Source organism: Acromyrmex echinatior, chromosome 3, assembly GCF_024713525.1.
Source record: "Acromyrmex echinatior isolate Ae372 chromosome 3, ASM2471352v2, whole genome shotgun sequence".
In the NCBI taxonomy this organism is placed as follows: domain Eukaryota; kingdom Metazoa; phylum Arthropoda; class Insecta; order Hymenoptera; family Formicidae; genus Acromyrmex; species Acromyrmex echinatior.
The window spans coordinates 11,064,332-11,088,788 of record NC_141854.1 but is presented as its reverse complement, the minus strand read 5'-3'; the positions used below and the strand labels follow the sequence as shown (position 1 = coordinate 11,088,788).

Here is a 24,457-nt window from a genome sequence, read left to right as displayed (position 1 = left end):
ACAATACTTATAATTAACAACTGATATCAGCTATTGATTGATATCAATCGTCATTTATTCACGACCGCAATATCTAATATCATCTGATTGTTCATGCCTCTTTTTAATTTTCTTTTTCATCTTTTTACATCGCATCAGAGAGAAACCTGAGAGAGGCTATGCCGGCCTTTTTCTTGTTACAATCGAAATTGCCCATACATCAATTTTCATTTTGGAAACTACGTGACTACAAACATTTTCTGACACTATCGATAAAATCGTATTATCGAAAGTAGATGTAGTTCGGCTCTGTACTAAATCCTCAAGACAGAAGCGTGTTGACTATAATTACTAGTATGTGTCAAAATCTCTATAATTACTAACAATTATAGAGACTTTTAATAAATTCAATCTCTTCTAAACATATATTGTTCATTTAAGGTATAATTTAGCAAAAACGAGGCCCTCCATCACCTCTGCCAATTTTATCAGCGATCCTCTTTTCTTTGTAAGTATACTCACTCATAAAAAACAAACGAGTTACTAATAAATTTAGTAGTCCATTTTTGCAAGTGTATCTTTAATTTATTTTTTTATTTTTATGTTTAATTATTTTATTGTATTTCGCTAAAATTGCAATAACTTTTTAAATATTATTCTTTGTATAATATTATCTAATTTAAATAAAAGGATAGTTACTTAAAAATTATTTTAATATTTTATACAAATTTATTTTTACTAAGATCTTTAAAAGATATACTTATTTTAGAGAATATATATAATAACTTTAAAAAATACATAATTATTTTATAGAAATATTTTATAGAAATATTTTATAGAATTATTTATATAATTATTTTATAGAATTATTTTATATAATTATTTTATATAATTATTTTATAGAATCATTTATATAATTATTTTATAGAATATGTAATTATTCAAATCATTTTATTTAACAATGATTTAAAAATAATCATTTTTAAATCATTGTCAAATAAAATGATTTAAAAACAAACAAAAAAGGTAAATTTTACATAAGAAAAAAATATTTACCTCAAGATTGCTCCGCCGATGCCTGGTGCCTCTCCCAGATCTCCTCCTTTTCTAAGAATAAGGTTGACATCCTCTCGCACAGGACACTCGCACAAAACACTCGCGAATAATATTACAATAACCCTATAATCGCGCGCGAACTATAACTTGAGTCCGATAACTTAAACGGCACTCCCGATGCAAACGCGCGACGCGACGAACTGGCTGCAGTTCGTTCATTTTCAAGTAAATCGGCGACGAGGGTACGTTAGCTTCCGCGTTGGATTTTTACACGAAAAGAACGATTTTACTCAATATCTAAAAATTTATCTAGATATATACATTCAGATATATCCGAAAATTTTTAGATACTTGAGAAAAATCATTCTTTTCGTGTAAATATCCTCTGGATACTGAGCTCCTTCTCCACGTCAAGGTACCCGTGAGAGGGAAAATAATCTGAAAAATATAATATGTAGCTATTATATATACTACGCAATTATTATGCAATCGATTAACTTTTAGAAACGAATATCAAACACACGTCTGCAATTCGTTATCATTGCGAAATAAATTCAGAGCAGAAAGGTTGAATTTTTTATTTATAGATGATGTCTGTAAAATATGATTAGAGTCAATAAAGTGAACTATAAAAAAAGAAAAATGTTTCTTTTATTATGTCGATAATAATAGTTTCAAAGAGTTATTTTTAATTTTTAAATCGTATGACAGAAGGTGCACAAAAACAAAAAAAAATAATTAAATTATTAAATTATATTAATTCTGAAAACAGGACGTTACATGAGAGTATTATTCATATTAATGTTGTTTTTTTATGACGTTCTTTTTTTGTATGTGATACTGTTTGTACAGACAAATAACCGTATTGCGTGCCGCTCCTCTTCACATTTCTTTTTGAAACATATAATAATCTCAAAAAATGTTGAATATACGAAATGTTGTATTTTATGAATATTCACATAATACTATCGCTAGTATGAATAATTATTCATAAAGTATAATACAACGTTTCATATTATATTAGACATTCTTCGCGAAAAAGATTTCAAAAAGTAATGTGAAAAGAAGCCGCGACACAGCTACGTTGTTTGTACGAGCTTCGGTAAGGGAATAATAACTGCGCGATAACTAGGCGTAAACATGACGCGCCGCTCCGTGCCACCCCGTACTATCCCCCACCGAAGGTCACGCGCCAACCGTCTAACGTCGAAATACTAACGTTAACGGCTATTACAAAATCAGTAAAATAATCTATTCGTTACGTTTTAATATTCTTCGATGAATATTACACGATGTTTTATTATACGATTTACGTTTTATTTTTTGAATTCGTTACGCACACAACTCTATATCTTAGGCCGGTATTCACAGTCAGAGTATTCATATTCAAGACCGTCTTAAGTATAATTTTAAGAAGTCACGAATCAGAGGGCCGTATTAATGTCTTAAGACATTACTTAAGACAGTTTCGAAATAAGAACGGACTGTGAATATCGTCCTTGGATATCTAATTTATATATCTGTAAATGTAATACGAATTATATTTATAACATTATTATATTTAGTCTTGTTTCATAATTTAAAAAATGTTTGCGTTTATCTTTACTTAAAGAATGTATATTATTAATCTTTATTTGAACATAAATTATCAAAGAGAATAATAAAGATTGAGATATAATTCTGAGTACACACCTTAGTTTCGAGCAATATTACTATTTGAGCATCCTTATGTAATTAATCATCAAATCGCGTTCGTGAATATCTAATTTTCGTAGATTAATGCGCGACACGCGGAGCGACTCACGCCACACATCCATCTCGCTGAGAAGTCGCCGAGCGAATGCCAAAGTGATAACGATCGACCACCGCGCCGCGCCCCCCTTCGCCTTCGCCTCGCGACCCACCGCTTTTCGTCGCGCGCGACCCCCTTCGCCCCCCCGAGCTTTTCGCCAGATGTTGTTTAGATTACACCCAACTATCGCGTATGAAAAATATTCAACCATTTATTCAATTATATTTTTTATATTTTACACGATTTTGACGAACAGATATCGCCGTACATTTCGCGTTTTGCTTTGTGGCATCTCGGGCACAATTCTATATTACTTGCATAGTTCTTTTAAACGAATTAGTAATTATTCGCGTCAGATATTTTTGATATTCCAACATTAAGTCTCAATTTTCATAATTCTTTTTGATTCATAGTCCAATAAAGATTGATAAAATATTCTATATATGTTCTTTATATAAAGATAAATGCAAATTTTCTTAATATCAATGAAACAATTTGTGCCGAATACAGCTTTAGCTAAGAGTACTCTTGTTAATCATTATTTAATTTTTCAGTTAATAAGTTAATTTATGACACTACTGCAAATTATCCGTGTTTCGGAAATTCTTTCTTAAACTTACGTATAACGCCGATCATTGCTCAATAAAATAACATACGAAATATTTGAAATAAAAAATAGAAAATAATAAAAAATATAAAAAATATAAAATGAGTACCAGAAACTTATTTAAAATATAAAATCGTAGGAATCTGTAAAAAGAACTGATACAAAAAACTTGTTTAAAACTTGGTTAAAATAAAAGAAACTATACCTATACTATAACTATAAAATAGTTTTCGGAAACTTATATAAAATATTAAATAAGAAATAAATCAGAAGTGTAATTATTTAAAATAATGAATTAATACTAAATAACGCTTTTAATTTCTATATTTAAATTACATACTTTAATTTTCGTCGCTTTTGCAAATAAATAAAAATTATTAAACAGTTCTTACGTACATTTTCACATCTTTAGAAAGTATTTGTAAAGTTGTATATTTATAACAAATTATATATAAATTGTTATAACTAAATATAGTTATCAAAATGAGAAAACTCTATTTTTTTACACAAAAATGTAAAACTCTGAAGTAAAATATTTAAAGGATAAATATGTTTCAGTATCTTAAAATTGACATTCAAAAAAAAACTACAAAAGAAAACAGTTTTTTGTATCTGTTTTTTTTACAGATTCCTACGATTTTATATTTTAAATAAGTTTCTGAAACTTATTTTCTATTTTTTATTTTAAATAATTCGTATGTTATTTTATCGAGCCATGATCGGTGTTATAGTAGTGTCATAAATTAATTTATTAACTGAAAAATTAAATAATGATTAACAAGAGTACTCTTAGCTAAAGCTGTATTCGGCACAAATTATTTCACGATATTAAGAAAATTTGCATTTATCTTTATATGAAGAACATATATAGAATATTTTATCAATCTTTATTGAAGTATGGATCATTAAAAAGAATTATGAAAATTGAGAATATTGAAAATATCAAAAATATCTCATGCAAATAATTATTAATTCGTTTAAGAGAACCATACAAGTAATATAGGATTGTGCCCGAGATGCCACAAAGCAAAACGCGAAATGTACGGCAATATCCGTTCGTCAAAATCGTGTAAAATATAAAAAATATAATTGAATAAATCGTTGAATATTTTTCATACGCGATAGTTGGGTGTAATCTAAACAACATCTGGCGAAAAGCTCGGGGGGGGGGGGGGGAAGGGGGTCGCGCGCGACGAAAAGCGGTGGGTCGCGAGGCGAAGGCGAAGGGGGGCGCGGCGCGGTGGTCGATCGTCATCACTTTGGCATTCGCTCGGCGACTTCTCAGCGAGATGGATGTGTGGCGTGAGTCGCTCCGCGTGTCGTGCATTAATCTACGAAAATTAGATATTCACGAACGCGATTTGATGATTAATTACATAAGGATGCTCAAATAGTAATATTGCTCGAAACTAAGGTGTGTACTCAGAATTATATCTCAATCTTTATTATTCTCTTTGATAATTTATGTTCAAATAAAGATTAATAATATACATTCTTTAAGTAAAGATAAATGCAAACATTTTTTAAATTATGAAACAAGACTAAATATAATAATGTTATAAATATAATTCGTATTACATTTACAGATATATAAATTAGATATCCAAGGACGATATTCACAGTCCGTTCTTATTTCGAAACTGTCTTAAGTAATGTCTTAAGACATTAATACGGCCCTCTGATTCGTGACTTCTTAAAATTATACTTAAGACGGTCTTGAATATGAATACTCTGACTGTGAATACCGGCCTAAGATATAGAGTTGTGTGCGTAACGAATTCAAAAAATAAAACGTAAATCGTATAATAAAGCATCGTGTAATATTCATCGAAGAATATTAAAACGTAACGAATAGATTATTTTACTGATTTTGTAATAGCCGTTAACATTAGTATTTCGAGTTAGACGGTTGGCGCGTGACCTTCGGTGGGGGATAGTACGGGGTGGCACAGAGCGGCGCGTCATGTTTACGCCTAGTTATCGCGCAGTTATTATTCCCTTACCGAAGCTCGTACAAACAACGTAGCTGTGTCGCGGCTTCTTTTCACATTACTTTTTGAAATCTTTTTCGCGAAGAATGTCTAATACAATATGAAACGTTGTATTATACTTTATGAATAATTATTCATACTAGCGATAGTATTATGTGAATATTCATAAAATACAACATTTCGTATATTCAATATTTTTTGAGATTATATATGTTTCAAAAAGAAATGTGAAGAGTAGCGGCATGCGATACGGTCTGTACTTGTCTGTACGAACGGTATCACACAAGTCATAGAAAAGCAATCTTGATATGAATACTCTCATGCAAAATCGCAATTCCTGCTTTCACAATTAATACAATTTAATAATTTAATTAATTTTTTGTTGTTGTGCATCTTCCGTTACGATCCGTTAAAAAATTAACTGTAACTTTGGGACGATTTATCATTAATAAAAGAAACATTTTCCTTTTTTATTAATCTCTAGCCTATTTTATTGACTCTAATCGTATCTCACAGACACTATTTATGTATAAATAAAAGATTCAGTACTTTTATCTGCTCTGATTTTAATTCGCAATGATAATGAATTGCAGATGTGTGTTTGATGTTTGTTTTTAAAAGTTAATCGATTGCATAATAATTGCATAGTAATAATAGCTATATATATTATATTTTTCAGATTATTTTCCCTCTCATGGGTTGACTTGGTGAGGGGGCCCAGAGAATATTTACACGAAAAGAATGGTTTTTCTCAAATATCTAAAAATTTTCGGATATGTTTAAATGTATATCCAGATAAATTTTTAAATATTGAGTAAAATCGTTCTCTTCGTGTAAAAATTCAACGGGGAAGCTAACGTACCCTCGTCACCGATTTACTTGAAAATGAATGAACCGCAGCCGGTTCGTCGCGTCGCGTGTTTCGGGAGTGCCGTTCAAGTTATCGGACTCAAGTTATAGTCCGCGCGCGATTACAGTGTATTCGCGAGTGTTTTACGCAAGTGTCCTGTGCATTCTGAGAGGAGGTGGAGGTCTGGGAGAGACATCGGGCATCGGTGGAGCAACCTGGCGGTAAATATTATTTTTTATTTGTGTAAAATTAACATTTTTTCGTTTGTTTTTAAATCATTTTATTTGAAAATGATTAAAAAATGATTATTTTTAAATCATTGTTAAATAAAATGATTTAAATAATTCTATATTCTCTAAAGTAATATATGTATTCTCTAAAATAATTATATATATTTTTTAAAAAAGATCTTAGCGAAAATAAATTTGTATAAAGTTTTCAAGTAATTTTTAAGTGATTCTCCTTTTATCTAAATTAGATAAAAGGAGAGTCACTTAAAATTTTTAGATAAAATAATTATATATATTCTCTAAAATAATAATTATATATATTTTAAAAGAAAAATAAGAAACAACATACGGCCACATACGCAAATTATTATTCGCACAAGTTATATATTTAAAATAAAATTACATGTAAATTTCGGTCAAATTATGACTATCATCAACACAATTAAGAGAATGCAAATGTTAAAAAATATAATTTTCCACATTATGTATATAGAATCACACATTATATATATAGATATTTATAACTTATTAAAACACGGGTCACTACACCGGGCGATTACACGAAATTTTGTATAGAACAGTCTTATCATTTTATATATAATAATATTTTTTCATCTACGCTAATATTCTTCTAACAAATTAGCATCACATTATTGTATTATATTGATAGTTGTGAAAACACGGAATCTGGTAATCCCATATTTTAACACACAAGTTATCAAGAATAAATTCTTAATTTCATTGCAAAAGAGATTATGAAGACAGGATTAATTTTTGAAATTTTGTACTGCGACATCCTATATATAATGTGCTAAATTATATTTTTTAACATTTGCATTCTCTTGATTGTACTGACCATAGTCACGACTTGACCAAAACGTTTACATGTAATTATATTTTAGATATATGACTTATACGAATAATAACTTGCATATGTGACTGTATGCGCTTTCTTGTTTTTGTTTTATGTTATCGAGCCACTTCTAATAACTTTGTTTAAATTTTATTTATATATATTCTCTAAAAAAATCTTAACAAAAATAAATTTGTATAAAATTTTTAAATAATTTAAATAATACTTAAAAATTTTATACAAATTTATTTTGCTAAGACCTTCTTTAGAGAATATATATAGAGGAAAGTCACCGATACTGACATAGGTCTCCTACAGCGATATCTTATTTCTCAGAAACTAATTATTGCATTTTTTTAATACTAATACAATCATGATCTGTTTAGCTAATTAAAAAAGTACAACTCATAATTTGTATATTTATGGCTTATTTCTATATCAAATCAACTAAAAACGAATTCAATGATGGAAATAAAATTCTTATTGTGATTTTTTTTGTAAATTGCGTAGTTTAAACAAATAACAGTGACTATATTATTGATATATTAATTAATATTATTGATATATTAATATTACCTTATTCTAAATGCTTGTAGTTTCCTAAATCAGTTTTATTTATACTATTTTTTCTCTTAGTTTTTTCGTAATATAATTTTAAATATATAAATTAGGATACAGTGTAAACCATCACATCTGTCTGTAAAACGGATCATGAGCTAACTTAATCTTTATAATGTTACTTCATAATGTCAAATAGTTTTATTGGAGCTGAAAACAATTTTTCATATATAGAATGACTCTTGAAAAACTATCACGTAGCATATTTGCATCTTGCAGAACAGGATAAAGTAAATATGCATATACTTCAATAAAAATATTTTATAACGAAGAGAGTGAAGAGATTTTATATTAGGTGTTGGAATTAATTCGTAGCGTTTTACAAGTGATGGGAAGTACTTTCATTAATGTATTTTTTAATGCTCATGTGAAATAAATAACATTCTTTCATTAAAAAACGCTACGAATTAATTCCAACACCTAATATTTCTTAATATTTTGTATACATTCACTTGTAGATACTTTGTACAGATAATTCCTGTAAAAGAAAAAAAATAGGAATACATAACACTATTGCTTGTTGTGTCAATTTTGGAGCCCATTTTGTCAGACGCTTATTTTTGCTTACCTTATGAAAAAATTAGTTATTGCTAAATTGCAAACAATATTATAATAAAAACTGCTTACACTATCTAATGGAAGACACTTTCTAGTTTGTACTTATGTTTTTAAAGTTTTATTTTTATCTTTTGTTTAAGAAATATTGTCTAAGTCTTCTACAAAGTGATATGTCGATATCTGTGATTTTTCTCTAATTATTTTTAAAAAAATATTAGGTGTTGGAATTAATTCGTAGCGTTTTTTAATGAAAGAATGTTATTTATTTCACATGAGCATTAAAAAATACATTAATGAAAGTACTTCCCATCACTTGTAAAACGCTACGAATTAATTCCAACACCTAATATATAATTATTTTAGAGAATATAATTGTTTTATATCTAATTAAATAATGGATACAAAATTCGATGCTTACAAAAATCATATTTTTAAAATTGCATAATTATTTTTCAGCAAACTGCATGCATTTATATAGCAGTTATTTTTTAAAGTAATGATTATTTCTTTACTCTGTTTTAATTTGGATCTTAATTTAATTTGTTACAGAATCATCGTAGCGTCGTTGCAGATATAACTCCACTGTTGCACATCAGATTGGTAAGTGGCAATTTTTTCGATATAAGAAAATAATTATTTTATTTGAATTTCAATATGTTATTTATTGCAAGTGAGTTTGAGAAATGCCAAGCTCAATGAGCAAAATGTCTAAAATCGACGCATAAGACAACTTTAATATATCTTTCAGAATTCTTTATCAAATAATCTTAAAGGTGTTTCTTAAAGAATTCTTAAAGAAAATCTTATTTTAAATTTGTCTTATTTGCATCGATTTTAGATATTCTGCTCATTGAGAGATAGGTTGATATGTGATACCAATCTAAGTTTGTAAAAGGCAAACTGAATATTCGGGAGGGTAATTGGCTCGCAAATTGCGAGTTCTTATATTTTTTGAGAGTTATTTAAAATATAAAAAAAACTAACAAACAACAAGACTAATGAGAGACAGCGCGGATAATCAAACGCAAGTTTGATAGATTAAAAAAAATCTACAAAACTCTTGCGCTTGTTATTTATTAATTTTTTTTATATTTTAAAGATTGAAAGAGCTTGTTTTAATTATATTATTGCTTATTGCTTATTTGTTATTAGTGATCGCAATTAAGTCATCCCACTGAATTTATTAGTACGTGATAGAATATATGGTTATACATTAGCTGCGTTCAGCAGAGAAAGCAGCTTTGCAATTGTTATAATTTTATTCTTCTGTGATTGGTTTGTACATTTAAATCCATAAAAAACTAAAAGCAAGATCAATCATATTAAAGAATTTTACAACAATTGAAAATCTACAATTGAAAATTTTTCTCTGAACGCGCGCAACCATTAACGTATATTATATATTTGTGGTGTTATTACGCGTTTATGAAGTAATGTAGGTAGGAATACACGGATAGAGATATAGGTATCCGCAAATAAGCATGAATAAATGAAAATACGGGTAGGTAGGACAATAAGTATGGATGGTAGGACAATAAATATGAACGGTAGGACAATAAGTATGGACGGTAAGGACTATGTAGGTAAGATGATAAGTATAGATAGGTAGGACTAAATACCTCATATGTACACACTTGATAATTGGAAATGAGGGATTAAAAATTAAATAAAATTTTAAATCAATTTTAAGTTTTTATTTAATTAGAATCTCGTTCTAATTATCGAATATAAAAATATAAAAAAAATTAATTTCAAATTTTATTAAATTTTTAGCTACCCTGAAATTATACTTTTTTATAAATTCTATATACGTACAAATTATGCAACACGTTAATACTGTAATTAATTTTATTATAAATAAATGTATATATAACAATATTACATGTCCAGATGAATGTTATAATTATACTTACTTTTGTAATTTGCACAATAATTTCCGAAAACATGTTATGTATGGACATATTTTATATATAATGATATATAATTTTATATAAAATATGTTAATTTTTTATATGATTATGTATAATTTTATATATTATATATAAAACATTTTTCCCCGGGTTACTAATTAATTATACATTTATTGGAATATATATATCCGTATTGAATATCTATTCAATACAAATAGCATTTATCTTATCGTAATAAACCAATTGTTGCGTAATTAATATAAATTATGCGATAAACGTATAATAACAAAAATTGTTTATTGATTTAATAAGTTTGATAAATATTTAAATTTAAAACTTTTTTTTTATTTAGATTTTATTTTGTATATCAATAAATCATTAATAATTTTAAGTAACTTCTTCTTAAAAATTTGATGTTTAGAAATAATCGTCATTTTTTTCTTCGTATTTAGTACAAATTTATTAAATAAGTCATAAAGATTGGAGCTTTGACTGAGACAATGGTTAAATATTATCTCTTGCTTTTCGACATTTACATTTTTAACATTATAAAATTACAAGTATATTTTAGTGAACAATTTATTATATGCAAAGGCCTCGTATTGTTGTCTCTCTCGCGTCAGATGGATGCTAGTGGTTTGTACCGATGAAAAGTCGAAATTATTTTCATCATAGAGAATTATTTCTTGTCGCTTTTCCTGAAGTTCATTCGCGAAGTTTAGTTTGGTGTCTTTGGAGATTCTTAAGATTGGAATTAATCCCGGATTTTCTCGTTTGCAGTTACTGGTAGTAACAATTTTGTTAATGAGTCAATGATAATTGCTATATATTTTAAAGTCAAGTTGTAACAAGTTGATATATTTTAGCATATAATTCTCGCTTTCTTTGTTTTATCACATGTTCTCTCATTAGTAATAATAGTGTTAGCATAGTGCTTTAATAACAATAGGAATTTATAGTATTATATAGATATGTGATTATTATTTGTTTAATTTCAAATTATTAAGTAAACAAATTTAAGTTTTATGCAAATAATTTGCTTATAATTTTTCGATGATTGCTCTAACAAAAATATGGTTACGAATGTGTATATTTAATTTTCTAATTGTTATTTTAAAATCATTTTTAGGTATTGGACATCCCGCCATTGCAGAATATTTTTAATTATTAATTTATATGTATACACACTTTTCTATGATAAAATACATGCAGATATTATGAGGTTACATTTAACGAATATTGATTTTTGTCAATATTTACGTACTTTTTCCAAAAAATTCTTTATAGTTAACAATGTTATCGTGATTATATGAGTTGAATTTTAAATATGTGGATAAAAAAAGTTTAAAATAAATCGAATGGGTCATATTAGCGGATATTAATAACTGTAATTTTTGAAAAATAAAGAATTGTTAAATTTTATATAATAAATTTTTCAGTATAAATGTTCTTTAAAATCCCGTTATTATCGGCTCATCTCGAACAGTTGGTACCCGAGAAACTTTTATATCCATACATATAAAAAATTACAATAACACATGTATTTTATTATTATTAAATATATTCCTTCGTAACCACTATTGCATAAGAAAATCATTCTATCCATTTATTTTTAATAAGAGATGATTTCTAGTTACATGTGGTAGAACATATTTTCTCGCGAATTTTAACATCATATTAAAGATGTGATAAAAATGGTAATTGTAATTGACATGCTACCAAAATTATTACTATCGCTAAATAATCTGAAATTTTCGAGGTTCATATCGTAGTTCTGTAACAAGATCACTGCTATTTTGACGGATTGTTTAACTTTGTAAATGGATCTTATAAAATTTATATAGAATCAGAATACATTAGTTCACTTTCCGCTATGAAGATTGTTCTTCTTTGTATCGGATATTAATCAACATACCACGAGGCGGAGGGATTTTGATATGATAAATATATTAATGACTTTTTTATCGCGATATTATTAAGTTTTATATTTGCAAATTAATAATAAATATTTAATTAATAGTAAATAATTAATAGTAAATACGATCTAATTATTATTAGTATTTCTTTTGCGTTTATCAATATTTCATTAAACACTGGTTTAGAAAAATTTGTGTTATCATATGTATTTTCGACATCGAACCACATCTACTTTCGACTATTTTATCGATAGTGTCAGAAAATGTATGTAGTCATGTAATTCCCAAACTGAAAATGGATGTACTGGCGGTAGTGTATGGGCGATTTCGACGGTAACAGGAAAAAGATCGGCATGACCTCTCTCAGGTTTTTCTCTGATTATTATTAAAAATATAAATATTAGCATATTTGTAAAAAAAGGGTATAACTTTATTGTTAATACTTTTAATGTCCATTTCCACCAATGTAGATTTAACATTAATCTCGGTTCAACTTATTCTTCCTCTTTTTCTAATCTTTAGAACTAGAAAAAGACGAAGAGTAAGTTGAACCAAGATTAAAGTTAATCTACATTAGTAGAAATGGGCATAAGCGAAATAAATATTACGCGCACGTAAGATGAATATATCCACAGTTTGTGAATGTAATACAATTGTACTAAATATCGATTTATCATCTGCAGCCTTGAAAAGTGGACGTATGTACCCTCAGAAAATTTGCTATGTAGTTTACATTGGTACATGATTACATCCACTTTGTCAGGGAGCAGTAGTGCGTGGCAGTATTTTGCGGTTACAGGTTTTAGACATGTCCTCTCTCAGGTTTCTCTCTGATCGCATTAAAATTTTTCGAAATACTGTTTTACCGACGCGTCCATCGCTCGTTCCTGCCGCAGCCGGCAGATGTCGGCAGCATTGCAGGCGCGCCGCCCGTCAACAATCGATGACGGTCGTGCCGCGCCGCGCGAGTCGCGAGCGGTTGCGAGACAGGCGTCCTGTAATCGCATTTTAACCGGTGCGTAAACCGTAAACCCGTCCACGGTTCCTGCCGAATTGTGCGACGCGATTGTGCCGTTGTCGATTCGTCGTTTCCGCGCTGTCGAATCCTCGATCGTACGTGTCGTACGCACATTATCGAGGGAGAATCATCGAGCTATCGGAGTCGTGAAAAACTCCGCCCGCACGCGGCGCGTTCCTGTCACTTTTCGCCGCCCCGTTCTTCCCTTCCCCATCCCTCCCCCTACCCCTCCCGCCCCTTATCCCGTCCGCTTTCCCCGCGGTATTCGTCGTGTGGCGCTACGTCGCTACGTCGTGTGCGTGTATACGCAACCGGCTGGCTTTTATGTGATCGCGTCGCGATTTTCGTGTGGCCCCGTCGTGGATCTTCACCACATCCCCGGGGACGGGATCCTCATCTTCCTCAACGTTCACCATCGTCGCCGCTGTCCGGGAAAACTCCGTCGTCAAAGTTGTCCGCCGAAAGGCGCCGGAGCTCCGTCGGAGCAGGAGGAAGAGAAAGAAGAGGAGGGGGAGGAGAAACCACGACACCACCGTCGAGAGGGCTCGAGAGGGCGACCAACAGCGGATACGCGTAACCGGGGATGGCGGACCAAGGCAAAATGTGAGCGAGCTTCTTTTCTTTACTCTCTTTGCGCTCTTTGAGCCACGAAAGCCGAGCCCTTTGCGAAAAGAAACAATTCGACGCGATGCGATGCGATACGATTTAAATTAATTCGGGATTTCGTCCCAATATATGGATATTTAATCCTCCTTTTCATCGGTCTGATCAGTATCAGCGACGTCGATCAATATTTACATTGAAATAGTTCAGATATTCGGTATTTAAAATTAAGTACTTCAATACACTATTAATTAATCTGCTGATCTCTTAAAAATTTTATAAAAGCACTTTGTAGATAGGTTTAATACTTTATAGAAACATCTGATTTCCTTCTACGTTCTTCTTAATACATTCTGTAAAAGTTTAATGCTTCTTCATTATACTAAAAAAAATGTACTAATTTTACTAAATCATTTGTTTGAGTAATACCAACTAAATATTTGCTAAATATAAGGAGACATTTATTTAGTACGAGAACGTTAATTTGATTTACCTATTTATTATTTTTTATTGAATAAATATTTACTGTAAGTAAATGTTTAGTTGACACAATAATTATAGAAACGCTTTTGGGCATTAGAGCCCATTTTTATGAAAATATTTGTACCCAAAATAGTACATTTAAAGCATCGATATGGCTGATATTTGTAGTCGATTTTTATAATTTAAGACTGCCTTAAGCATTAAATTAAGATGCCACGAACCAATGAGAGAGCTGTATTATCATCTTAAGATATTATTTAAGACAGTCTTGAAATAAGAACGGATTATGAATACCGGTCTATGTCAACGGATAGAAATAGGAATATCTTAAGGGCTAACTGGTTCCATGTCTTCATTTCAACTTTAGCTGTAGAAAGGGACGAGAGTTAAAGTTTAAACCGATGTCGGATCCTAAAATGAGCTTTCTCGTGTCCTTCGGGACCTGCGTCATTCTTGACAATGAAGGAACACTACTACGCTATTACCATATGGAAAGATATGCAAGATATTAGAATTCTTATATTTGAATTCACGAGTTTGCATCGGAAAACCTAATTGCTTTATCGTCCTCCTCGAGTCTTTTTAAATTTAATTTATTTGCGGTCAGACGTCGAGACGTATCGACTTTTAATATAGAAAACGTCTTTAGCACCGACACGATATCGAATTCGCTTTGAAAATATAGAACAGATATGTTCTCAGTATCGTATTGAAACTTGATACTTTGCTCATTAAGTTGTCGCTGGTCCTCGGACTAGCGAATTGGCTACGTAGATAGACGTCGCGGCCGGCGTGCCGTAGATGTGCAAATGTAGACAGAATGAAATTCTATTATACGTAATATTAACGAAGTATCTCTCCGATATTCCATTTTATCTCAAGTGGTGACGCACATATTCGAGAAAAATCCACTTGATCTCGAAACGGCTTATTCTGATCAGTATTTCCATCAGTATTTCTATGGACATAAATAACAATAGCGTATGAAATATGCAGAGAATCGGGACTCTGTATGCTTTTATATTTGGAATATGTGTATCAATCAATATTTAATTACGTTAAATACTTACATAATAAAATATTTTTGAATATACATGCAGCACTTAATTTGCAAAACTAATTCTAACTGATTAGCTTTTGTTACTTTAGGGAGGGATGAACATTAAAATCAATGAGATATTTTGTTAATATCAAATATAATAAAATTAATACGAAATATTAATAAACATACAAACGATATTGGATATATTCACACAAATTTATAAGTAATTTTAATTGAATGGACTTTATAGGAATTTAGTTATATCAATTATTTCAATTTGTCGTTTATCGGAAACAAAATGAAAACGAGATCAAACTCTAGTTAACTTTGATCGATGCTCTTGAAATAGCTTTGTAAGCGAATAAAAAATGTAATATAAAATTACTAATCGCGTGATTTCTTTATAATAATTGGGTTCGGCGGGTAAATTCCAGCGAGTAACATGATCGCGAATTGAAAAACTCTTTGAATTTGCACAGGCGCCTCTTTCTTGAAAGTTACTGCGAATATATATTGAAAACATTCTCTAGGCTAGGCTCACGATCTTCCTACGCCCACGTAATGAGCGTGAAATTATGGGCGCTGGCTTGTTCGTGTAAGATCGGGTACAAAAAGTCTGAGCACGAAGTAACAATGTATGAAATATAAATAGGTGTGCTTTCAGGAACCAATCTGATCGACTCCATTTTTATTCACTTAGCTTACTTTTTATAAATTTCTTATTTTAATATTAAAATGTATAATTAATTATAATCCCATGATCTTATCAATATTCTCTACTTTTTATTGACCAGTTTGGGCCTCTGAAAAGTTTGAATATCAAGGGAAAATTTAAAAATCTAATTATACCAGATATAATAGTATTATTAATGATATAAATTTTGAATAAGCAAATCGTGTTCGAATTTTTCAGTCGCACACTATCGTAATTACAAAATTATTGATATGTACGCACGTATATTTCAGGTTATTTTCTTTGTACTGTATTATATACTATATGTATATATTATATTATATACTATCTAATAGATAAATAAAAATATGAATTATGCCATTATGTATATACTAATTTGTATTTTTATTTATTAATTAGATTTTGGATGGATTTTGTGTTTATTGAGCATCTATTTTTCGAGTTTTATACATAAAATTTCTCATTCGTTTTTAGTGATAAATTGTAACAAGTATTGGTGATGGAAGGGTGTAATACACATAGATGTGTAAGGCACACCCCGAATCCAACCTCTGCTACGGTCGTGGCGGCTTGTATACGTTTCACTAGCTCATACCCGTGCATTTTACATACATATAGCATATCGTACACGATAATGCAGCATCTAAAATGACATTTTGTTGCGAGTGCCATTTTCCGAGTACTCTCAACACTTCTATAGTATAGTGACAGTGATACACGGTATCGCGTTCGCTGATGGACGGTTCCTGCCCGAATACACAACAAACGTAACTATTCAATAATTCGATGATATTTTATAAAATTTCCTACTTTCTAGAGATCTCTCAATTCTGATATATTTTGATATATTTGGATATTATATATATATATTTCAAAGTATTGTTATTTAAATTGACAACAAAAGTGCCATTGTAATTCGAGTAATTCGGATATAATAATTCGTCAACTTGATTAATTTCAATCTATTAATTGTCCGTTGTTTTGATTACTAAAACTTAGTTATTAACTACTAGATTAGGTATTAAACTACAGTACATTAAAGCGATATGCTTTGTTCACGGTAATCGATAAGCATTTCCGTAGAATTCTGTCTGTAGCGTGTGGATAAAACGATTATATATCGATTAGGTAAATCAAGTTTCTGCTCGTGTTAAATTCGAAAGGAATCGCAGTGATCAAGTCTTCCAATACATATATGTCGAATTACATTACATATCACGTTGTATAAGTATGGACTTTATATAGCGGTCGATATTTGGGCTAGATTCCTCAGAAGATGTATACGATACCGAGACATGTGGTATATACCGGGTGTCTCACAATGAAATATTGAGAACCAAAGGAGGATTCATCGTTCACGTTCGATTCCTATATCGAGACTGTGGAGGTCGAACAAACTATAGAAGTCCATCGTCACGAATATAGGATCACGTGATGATTTGATCATATAATTAAGATTAAATTCAATTCTATATAATCTTCCTAATATATTTGTTTTTTTTTGCAATGTTTTCAATATTTTGTAATTTGATTATATTTATATTAATATTAATAATTAAACATTAATTAATAATTTCTTAATTATTAATATTTATATTTCAATACCAACAATTAATAAATATTAATATTTTCTAATGTATTTTAATCTATTTTGTTCGATTAATATTTAAAATATGCAATTAATTGGCTTCATGGATTTTTTAACATCGACTTTTTATTTATTTAGATACGAATTAAAATATTTATAAAATCTTTCTCTTTATACTTGATCGTTATCAGCTTATTTAATCTCGCGTTGAACTACATACAGCTTTATGTATCTATTTAGTGATAATCTTGGTATTAATTAATAAAATAATATGCGCGAATAATGTAATAACTTAGATAAGAAACCTCTTAGTATCATTTTATAATAAGCTTTTCTACTCTCTCTCTCTCTCTCTCTCTCTCTCTTAAAATTTTACTTGCGCTACATTTATTTATGCAGACATTGTCTTATCAGAGATGTCTGCTTACAAGATGAGATTGTCTCTTTTGTAAAATTCTAAGCATGTATGCTTTATCACGAAAAGAAAAGATGCCAAGAATGTCAGTAAATTTTGTTCTCTTTCGCTACTTATCTCGTAGAACTAACATTAATTACGACCATCATACTGTTTTGTTTCCGTCATTGCTTATCGGTAAATTTTCGCACGTACTAATTACAGAGATGATTAATAATTCATAATTTAATAAGCTATAAAAAATATCGGAACAGTCAGTATTTAGTTTAAGAAAACAGTGATTTAAACATAACATTTTTGTATTCCTTGTGTCTAAAATATTTATTTGGAAAAAATTTATAGATATTAATTTTTCATCGAGTTTATACTACAAAAAATTAAAAATGGGGAGTTGTTTATCTTACAATTTTATTTTAAATATGTACAGTATGTTCCTTATCTAAATTACATTATTTGTATACATTGGTTCGATGCGACGGCGTAAACAAAACGCACAAGGACATAGACTTTATGGATATTTAAATATTGTACATTCGTCGCAGTCAGACATTTTCTTTTACATGAATTTCTTATTCAATGAAATACATATATATGTGACAAACGGAAATATTAATGAATATTTTGTCGTTTAACTATGCTCATTGAAATGTTTTGGCGCAATAACCATCCAAATGCTGTTTAAATTATGTAGTTTTTAATTAGAAGCGTTATTGAAGTACATCACATAGTAATATTTATGCGTTTGATGTCAACTGAGAAAGATAAGACGCAAGAAGTAGTTCCTTTGCTTTCACTGTATCACATGGTTTAATTATGATTCTATTTGATAGCCTTACCCGTAGTTTCACTAAAAGTTACAGCGAAGAAGTTATTAAGATTCATGTCGAATTAACTTTAAAGTAGACTGTTCTTCGTAAAATAAATCGATGGAAAAATAATTAAATTTAAAGTCTTTTTTAAATAAATAAAGTTATACTTGAGAATACAAATTTGTATTATTCTTTATTTTTTCTGGTAATTCATAAAAGAAGAAAATAAGAGAGTATTTACATTGCAGTGGAATTTTGATCAGTTAATGATTCAATTTTCAATTCAAAAATTCAATTTTTCAATACCGCAAATGCGGGGAATTGAAGCTTGCGTCAATTATTGCTATTGTTGCAAATATAGATTTATTTCGTACATTCGTATAAAATTATATAGGTCTTAGACCCGGTTCCACCAATATAAGATTAACTTTATTCCCGATTCAATTTATTCTTTATCTTTTTCTGAAAATTAGAAAAAGATAAACAGTAAGTTAAACTAAAATTAAAGTTAATCTTACGTAATAAAACTGGGCTTCATGTCTTCATTACAGAATAACAACGTTTATTATTTTTTGTGTAATAAGCAATGCACGCAACATATTAAGGAGTTTTTGCAATACCGTTTATTCTGATATGATAAACGCTAAAGTCACGTTATCCTTTTCTAAGTTAGTTGTTAAGAAGAAGATAACGTGATCTTAGCGTTTCTGGATAAACAGTATTGCAAAAACTCCTTAATATGTTGCGTGCATTGCTTATTACACAAAAAATAATAAACGTTGTTATTCTGTAATGAAGGCATAAAGCCCAGTTTTATTATGTAAGATTAACTTTAATTTTAGTTTAACTTATTATTTATCTTTTTCTAATTTTCAGAAAAAGATAAAGAATAAATTGAATCGGGAATAAAGTTAATCTTACATTGGTGGAACTGGGCCTAAGACCTGTATAATTTCATACGAATGTACGAAATAAATCTATGCATTTGCAACAATAGCAGTAATTGACGCAAGCTCCAATTCCCCGCAACTGCGGTATTGAAAAATTGAATTTATTAAAAATATATTGGTTTCTACAGTATGTTACAAGTTCTCAATTTCTTCGATTTATCGACATAGTGTCAGATGAATAAATACATTTTTATTGCGTCCAAGCGACCCAATGGATCGACATATAGAAGAAAACGTAAGCAATTTTTCGCCATTTCACTTGATTTATGTATCATGTATAATACACCAATGTATGTAATAATTGTTAAGAAATTAATATATATAAATTAAAGAAAATTTTACTAAAATTGCATAAATTATATATAATAATGAAAAAAAATATTAAATTCAAAATGAAATGGATTTAAATATCAAAATTTTAATATAATTATTTTTTATATTTTTTTTTATAGATATAATTTTATCACATAATTTTCCTTAACTGTTTTCATTTTTAATTCTCGATGTTCAATCCCTTTTTCATTTAAAGTTTTTAATCGCTCTGGAAAACTTCTTGTTGTTGAAAACGCAATGGTTGCTAAGATTGTAACAAAAGAGGAGTTGAACAAAAGAAGGCCAAGATAAGACACGGCCTGTTTTGCTTGCGGCGTCCATCCCGCGCGAATGTTTGCGATGTATCTCAGTTAATTTGCTTAGATATACACGCGGCCCATGGCTGATTATATGCAGCCACAAGAGCCACGTATGTCATGTGTAGGGATGTTTTCACAAGTCGGACAAGCTACCTCTGCTTTTCTATAAACCGCTCTTCCTGTTGCGGGTTTTATCAAGTAATTTTGCTCATATTAATTTGTGAATGTACCGTGAAAATAATGAAAATGTGACGTATCATCATATATTTTCTATTATGATTGATATAATATATCAGCAAAAAATTGTTTTATTCACGTTGCATGAAGCGTTTAAAATTAACATAAATTATAGTTTGTGTATAAGGTTTGCTTTAACAAAAAATTATATTGAATGTATTATAAATTATGGATATTATTCGTTCTTAGTTTATTCGCATGCTTGGTATCATAATATAAACGAGGCGGGATCATGCAAAATAGAATAAATTACTGTCGATAGGCCATTTTATTTTAGCTTTGTTTTAGCAGAGATAATAATTATCAGACATTAGCTTTATGATTAAATTATTGTTGCCTCAGTATCATAATTTTTGAAATTTTTCATATCCTTAGAATATACATACAATATATCAATGCGAAACCTTAAGTATGCATTGTGAACGTTGTTGATTAAATAAAAAGTCTGTAAGGTTTCAGTCATTGTATATGAAATAACCGTTTGTTAAAAGATTTTATCAAAGGTACATAGAATATCGTACAATATTTTAATAACATATTCTATAGATTAATTCAAAACTAAAGTTTAAAAAATATTGAAGTTACAATAGTTTTCGAGTTATAAACAGTAAAAAATAATTATTAATATTATGAAGTTCAGGCTTGTAAGTTGTGAGACGCATATCGATTTATCATTTATTATTAATTCTTATTCAGCTGACTTTATCTGTTATGTATAATAATATAAGTATTACACACATTATAATAATTACCTGATATTACTAAGTTGATTACTAACAGCAAATTTTAACTGTTATCCATAATTAAATCTTCTTTTAAAGATAAAAAGTTTTTTTAAAGATAAAACTTTTAGTTTTTTAAAGATATACTTTAGTTGATTAAATAATTACCTTATTTAAAAAAAAAATTATTAAGTTTAATTTTAAATTAAAAAAATATTTTGTATTCGTAGAAAACGTAAAAATTATAATTTATTTTTTTGTTTCTTTTCAAATTTTTACGTTCCAGGAGAAGTGAAATTATGTGATTCAAATAAATAAAGCAGAAATAAATTGCTACACTTTTTACAGCAATTTAATCTGTTTTTTTTTTATTAAAAGCGTACCTACATGATTTTAATTTGTTTGAACGTAAAATTTAGAGAAGAGTAATGATAATAAATCAACTTGCTTTGAATACATTATACTTTTTATTTACTTTTATAAAAATGTTTTTTCGATTAAAACGAGGGTGAATTTTCTTTCTTCAAATAAATATTAGATTTAAAGTACGCGATAATAGTCCATTCGCTGAAATTAATGTGATATACAAGACACGAAATATACGTGCAACGCGTGCAATTATTTGATAATAAATAAGTTAAATATTTCGGTTGAACGGCGAATCGCGATTGACAACACGGCGCTTGGCACTCATTGTTTTACATTGATGTATAGCATATTGTTGTAATACTCACGATCACCTTACTGTCATTCGCACGGCAAACCTCTAGCAGGCAGACAGCGGCGTGAGTTGATTCGTTATTATCTCTTGAAATGCGATTATTCCTTGTGAACAAGTAACGATTATCAGCTCGTGTTTTTAATTAATTCTCACGATTAACTAGTCGCAAACGACAACTGCCTATCGAAACAGCTATTACACGTAGTTTATCCACTCGAAGTAGTATCGATATGATGAATACGGAAATTAGAAATGGTTATTTTATGGTAATTACGTGTAATAATAATTTCTTTGATAATTTCTTGGATTTATATCTTTTGGACATATATCTCACGTTGCGCTTTGAATTCTTCGCTGGTTTAATTGCAATCTACCTTTTTTTTTGTATTAAGACTGTGAAATAATACGCGAATTGCGCGTCGGGTTAAATAATTCAGAACGTAAAACGTGGCGTTTCTATTAGTTATTAACAATACGTGTACTTTGCGGAATTTATACATTTGAAAATTTGTATTGTATTGTATTGTTTAATGTCATAGTATGTAATACTGAATTTTGATTACGTATTTTTGGCCGATCCATTTTATTGTTAGTAGCTTTATTAACATTAATTTAACTTTGTTATTCACCTCTAATCTTTTAGTTATTGATCTTTTTGAATATCACAAGTATGAAATCTATTATGTGTAATGAGTTTGTATAATTATAATTAATTCTGTACTTTTTAAACACTTGTCAATCACGTAACATAAATTCGATGAATATATATCTATGATTCCACTTCGCGATTCGTCCGTAATACTATTGTCAAACAAGATGAATGTCGAACAGATCGATTTCATGCGATTACATTGTAATTATATTTTCGCATAATTTTTTTTATCATAGTGCAATAAATGTTGCGCGCAATTAACGATGGGAATATCGCATAATCTTTACATTTGGTAATTAATGTTTGCGTGATCGTATAATATTGCGAGTGAGTACTATGTAAATGCTATAGAATGGATGAATGAGAAAGAAAGAGAAAAAGATTCGAGAGGCATTACAAATACAAACAACTATAACATTACATTAATATGGGTACTTACGTATTTATATATTAATGTATAGGTATATACAGGAGTGAGCATTATTTATTTATTATTTATTATTTTATGCATACAGAATTAATCGTTTAGTGTACGTATAGATACTTGCACAAGAGAAACCCAAAGACAAGGTCAGCTGAACAATAAAAGTCAATATCACCTGAGCCATGAAAATCAATAACAGATGACATGTATAAGCATAGTTAGGACATTAGTGCTCCACGGACTCCATATGATAGTACTTGGGTATTATTCAAGAATTATTATTAACTTTCAAGAATATCATTCAAGAATTATTTTGTAGAACTATATTATCTTGATATTTTTTATTTTATATTTTTCGATCAATTAATCTCGGAATATGCCATTAAAGTATTGTACAATGCTGTGAATGTTTACAAAATCTATCGTTTGGGAAAACCTGTTGTTAAGGATTAAGTGATGATTTTTTAAATACATAGCATGTATAAAACCGAACATAGACAAGCAACGATTGCGAACAATTAGGAATGAAGAAGAAATATATTTTGATGAGTGAGCGAACAACATTGTAAGTACTGGAAGCAAGTCATTCGTTCATATTTGTTCGTCTTTAGTTGAACACGATTCAAGAAAATAGTTGATTAGATTCGTCAGATTGAATTTTATTTTCAAATTTTAGTGAAACGCAGTTTTGTGAAACGAATGGAAAAAAATTGCCCGAATTCTCATTAAAGATGGCCTTGTCGCTTGAACATATTCTCCGCTTTTTTCTATTTTCGATTCGTCGAGCTTCACGTTTTCATTATATCCTCTCATTGCACTGACGTCCAAGGTCTTCTATAAAACGTGGGGTACGCTTTTATATAAAACTCACAAGACATATTCAATGGTACAATTATAATTAGTCGTTCAACGGTTAATGGTAGACTGATAAACGATCAACGATAACTGTTTTCAATCGGAATGTCGAACATGTAGATTGTTTTACTTGGTAATGTAAAGGAACAAATGTTAATGTAGGTATTAGCATAGTTTTATAAATATCTTATTTACCGATATAGGTATCTTTAGAGAGAAATATATCTGGACGTAGATATTTACTGCATAAAA

At 29.4% G+C, this 24,457-nt stretch overlaps 1 protein-coding gene and 1 long non-coding RNA gene across 3 annotated transcripts in view; both read left to right on the top strand.

The window, feature by feature from the left end:
- The first annotated feature begins 4,696 nt into the window (after positions 1–4,696).
- LOC147910195 (uncharacterized) lies at positions 4,697–12,061 on the top strand. The gene is made up of 3 exons (XR_015544535.1): positions 4,697–4,848; positions 6,105–6,496; positions 9,084–12,061. It is a non-coding gene; the product is annotated as an uncharacterized LOC147910195 (long non-coding RNA).
- Positions 12,062–13,827: 1,766 nt separating this feature from the next.
- Positions 13,828–24,457, top strand: part of mtd (TLD domain-containing protein mustard) — a 155,456-nt gene continuing 144,826 nt past the window's right edge. The window contains exon 1 of one of the 2 annotated variants that reach the window (XM_087404488.1): positions 13,828–13,981. In XM_087404488.1, coding sequence (XP_087260614.1) covers positions 13,962–13,981 — 20 coding nt within the window. In that variant the 5' untranslated portion in view covers positions 13,828–13,961. The remainder of the gene's footprint in view (positions 13,982–24,457) is intronic. The other variant, XM_087404483.1, reaches the window with a different exon arrangement.